Source organism: Frankliniella occidentalis, unplaced genomic scaffold, assembly GCF_000697945.3.
Source record: "Frankliniella occidentalis isolate FOCC.00 unplaced genomic scaffold, Focc_3.1 Scaffold32, whole genome shotgun sequence".
NCBI classification, from domain to species: Eukaryota; Metazoa; Arthropoda; class Insecta; order Thysanoptera; family Thripidae; genus Frankliniella; species Frankliniella occidentalis.
In genome coordinates this window covers 577,042-580,936 of record NW_026267162.1, presented here as the reverse complement: position 1 = coordinate 580,936, position 3,895 = coordinate 577,042, and the positions used below count along the sequence as shown (strand labels likewise).

The window sequence follows — 3,895 nt, the reverse complement described above, 5'->3', positions numbered from 1 at the left end:
CCCCCCCTCCCTCCCCGGTCACCCCGAGTGGCGGCAAATGCCGATCCCCTCCTATCGGTCTTGGATTCCTTTTCTTTCCTTTCGCCGATTGTGTGAAAGGGCGGGCGGGCGAAAGGGGAAATAAGAGTAAAGGCCCAACGACGGGCCAGAAATACGCCCTATAGAGGGGCGTGAAGAGAAGGACAAGTAGGAGAAATGAAGAGGGGTGCAGTTCTCCCGACGGCGTGCGCATTTTCGGAACCGCGGTGGAACCCCTTGAGCAGGCTCCAGGAGGCGGGCACACGTCTGCGGCTTGCGCAACCCCTGGCGCAGTCTGCATCACGGTGGGGTGGTTCAGGTCGACGGGGTGGGGCGGGCGCCGGCTGATGACACGTTTCTCGGGTCTGACTCATCGCGAACTCGAGGGGGGCTGCGACTGCGGGGCGGGGACTTGAACAACCCCGCAGCGGAGCCTTCAGGTGTGTGGCCGGGACTGGAAGGCAATGGGGCAGCAGCGCGTGTGGAAGGGTTGACTATCACTACAACATTCGACCAGCCGATAAGAATAATGCGAGTACAAGTGTCGCCTCCTACGAGGAGGGTCATTTGCTTCATTGGTGGCTTATTGGTGGTCAGGTCGACGTATGCGCCATCGGCCGCAAGTGTTCTGTAAGGTGCAGTGTGTGCCGGTGACGAGGCCGCGCGCCGAGGAGGCGCCAGCCTCGGGGAGGCTCCGCGCCAGCCTCGGGTGCATTGCACCCCGTGCCGCCGTGCAGAGCCGCGGAGCCTGCTCGCGGAGCCTGCTCGCGGAGCCTGCCGCCGTGCAGTGCAGCCTGCCGCCGTGCAGTGCAGCTTGCCGCCTGCCTGGCGGAGCCTTGCCGCGTAGAAAGAAGGCTTACGGTCTCTAAGGCTTAGCTGCTCGCTAGAGGGGGGGAGCGGGCCGAGAGGAGGGGGGAGCCGTGCCCCCCGCGCCACGTGACCGCGGGCGTGACGTCGCGCGACGCCCATTGGACGGCCGGGCAGGCGGGCCCCTCGCGGCGCGTCAGAGGCGGGCAGGATGAACGGCGACGGGGGGGACGGGGGAAGGGAAGGGGAGGGGGGGGGCATTCGCGTCTGCAGGGGAGGAAGGGGGGAGGGTGGTAGTAGTGCGGTGGTATCGGCCCAAAGCTATTTCCGACCCGCGAGTCGCCCCCCCCCCCTCCTCGCACACCCTCCGGAGTACCCCTCTCCCTAAAACCATTTCAGGAGGGCAAAAACCAAGGTTGGCGCTGGCGGGGTCAGACTATTGCGCCTCGGTTCGGTCCTTGGCGAGGAGGGTGTGTGAGGGTGAGGGGCCTGGTAGGTAGGGGTGGGGAGGGGGAGGCATGGATAGGCGCCACCGCACCCTCGCGGCCGCCGCTTCCGACGAGCTGATGCAACGCCCGCGACGCACTTTCCGTGGCGCCGCATCTGCAGAGGCGACGACGGGTACCCGCCGCTCCTGACCCGGACGGGACGGGACGTTCACCGCGCCCCCGGAGTGCTCCTCGACGCCGTCCGCTCCGATTAAAGCATTTTCCTTCCATGACACTCACTGCTCGCCGCTCCGCGCTTGGTCGTGGACCTGGTCGCGCACCTGCGCACGGCTCGTGTGGCCCGCGGGTGCAGCGGGGCTCCGTGGGTCGGCTCACGTAGGCCGAGGAGAGGGCTCACTCTCAGCCTCACTAGAAAAACTAATGTTACCAAGGTAACGTTTCATCATGTGACCAAGCCCGGTAACGTTTCCTGATGCAACCTACCCCATGCAAAAGGATAGGGCCATCACAAACATGGTTGCATCACCAAACGTTACCTGGTTTGGTTGCGTCAATAAACGTTACCTTCGTAACATTAGTTTTTCCAGTGCTCAGCCCCTAGAAAAGGAGGGGTGGGGGTCTCAGCAGGTGTAATAGATTACACCTTAGAGGAGGGGGAGGGGGTAGGGGCGGCACCCCTACCCTGTGGAGGGCCGCTCTGCTGTTTTGGAATGACGCAACGTACGCGGCGCGCAGAGCGCGGGAGCAGCAGAGGGCGTTTGAATGTCGCCCTCTCCCCGCCTCCATTCTGGACCAGCCTCCTGCGCCCCACCCCCACCCCCTCCACGCCTCGCGCGAGGAGACAGGCAGTCTGGTGCGCGCGCACCCACGTGCTGGACCAGGGGGTGGGGGTGGGGGGTGTGTCAGAGGGGCAGCGGGTAATTTTCCTCCTTCTCGTAGATCTCACACTGCACACACACGAACGCGGTGCACATTCCACAGCCCACAATGCAGGTTAACTTGAACATGCAGTTATGAGTTGTTTGTGTATACGTTTTGATCTGTCGGATCGACTTATGAGTGAGGCTAGTTTTGTCCGTATAGTGTGGGGAGCGATTTGTCCTTTGGGATCTGTGTATGTTCGACTACCCTCGCGGCTCTGACCTAGGCTGCTGATGCTGGTGGTGCACGGGATACGCTAGAGGGTGCAATAAACGCCGTGTCCACCGTAAGGGACGTGTGCCCCCCCCCCCCCCCCCCCTCCCCCAACCGAGCCCTCCAGGAGGAGGGGAGATTGTCCCTCCCTCTCCCTTCCGTGACGTCACAATCCGATCGCGCCCCCGCGCTTCTTCCACCCCAAGGCAGCAGTGGCGGCGCACCCCCTCCGGCCCTGGGTATCGACCGCCTTGCCCCCGCCCGCCCCACCCTGCCCCGCCCCACGGCAGCCCTCGCCGGTGCGGGGCGGTCGGGCTGGCCTTAACAGTGTTCGCCAACCCTCCGCGTCGTCCAGGCGCACCTGAGCCCTCGGCTGTGGTGCCGTCCCGCCCCGCCCCGCCCCCGCGCACGGGTAGCAAGCAACCGCAACCGCGAGCATCGGCACAGACATGGCGTCCAAAGCGGGTACGTTGTCACGCTTCTCCAGCGCTTCCTCCAGCGTGGCCCGCTCCAGCTGGCTGCCAACTCCTCTCATACCCCGCGCGCCGCGCTACGCCTTCTGGAAGCACCAGCCGCCTCGGGCCCACGCACCCCCGAGCCGCACGCACTCACACGCGCGCGATATGCAGGGGTCACCCTCAAGGTCACTGGCTTTAACTAAGGGGTGGTTGTCGTCGCCGACGTGGTCCCCGATGATCTGGGCCAACCCTGCCAGGCCGTCTATGCCCCCGGTCTTTTGCCCGCCCGGAGAGGTTACGCAGCCGCGCCGCGTGTGGGTTTGACCTTCATAGCCCCACTAGTGCCCCAGATTTGACACTCACAAATGTTTGAAATATATTCAATCTTCTCGCGTTTTCTCAATAACTTTATTTGATTGGTCGCGTGTCGACCTTTTAAAGTCGTTATGGAAAAATGTAAACGTGCGCCGTCCAGGGCGCGGCCGGGAGCGACTCTGAGGGCCCCGACAGCCTCGGCCTTGTCCTCCGGCAGGGCAGGGCAGGGCAGGGCACTGGCACTCCATGAGGGGAGACATGCGAGACTCTTGGCTCGACTCGCAACGCGTCGGGTTTCGCAGCCAAGACCGTAATGCGAAGGGGTGGGGGACGGATCAGTTCTGGCGGTGAATACTTGTTCCGTCATAAGTGTCAACCTCGATTTTTCTAAAAGTAAGGAGAAAGCAGAGAAAATGTCGCTTCGGCTTCATGTCATGTTTATACAGGGTGTATGCCATTCAATTTTGTGCCGTAAGTTCGAACCAAAGACCCTGCTGCGCCTCGCTGTGCGGGTGGCTAAGGTTGTTGGGTGAGGTTGTTGGGTCGTCAGCCCTAGCTCTCTGAGAAGAGCCGAGCAGAACGGTGCTGCGATCGCCACCACAGCCCTGCAGTCCGTGGAGAAGCTATATGAATTCAAATTCGTGGCGCGAAAATCCCACCCTCTACCTGTGCTGCGCAGTGTATACTGAGTGCCCTGACAGGCGGTGCCCCCCC

At 63.1% G+C, this 3,895-nt stretch overlaps 2 protein-coding genes across 3 annotated transcripts in view; both read left to right on the top strand.

Moving 5' to 3' along the window:
* LOC113218021 (protein takeout-like) overlaps positions 1-3,895 on the top strand; it is a 244,964-nt gene that overhangs the window by 203,168 nt on the left and 37,901 nt on the right. The gene's annotated exons all lie outside the window — the stretch shown is intronic.
* Positions 2,735-3,895, top strand: part of LOC113217982 (solute carrier family 2, facilitated glucose transporter member 1) — a 30,906-nt gene continuing 29,745 nt past the window's right edge. For both annotated transcript variants that reach the window (XM_052265909.1, XM_052265908.1), the window contains exon 1: positions 2,735-2,873. In XM_052265909.1, coding sequence (XP_052121869.1) covers positions 2,858-2,873 — 16 coding nt within the window. In that variant the 5' untranslated portion in view covers positions 2,735-2,857. The remainder of the gene's footprint in view (positions 2,874-3,895) is intronic.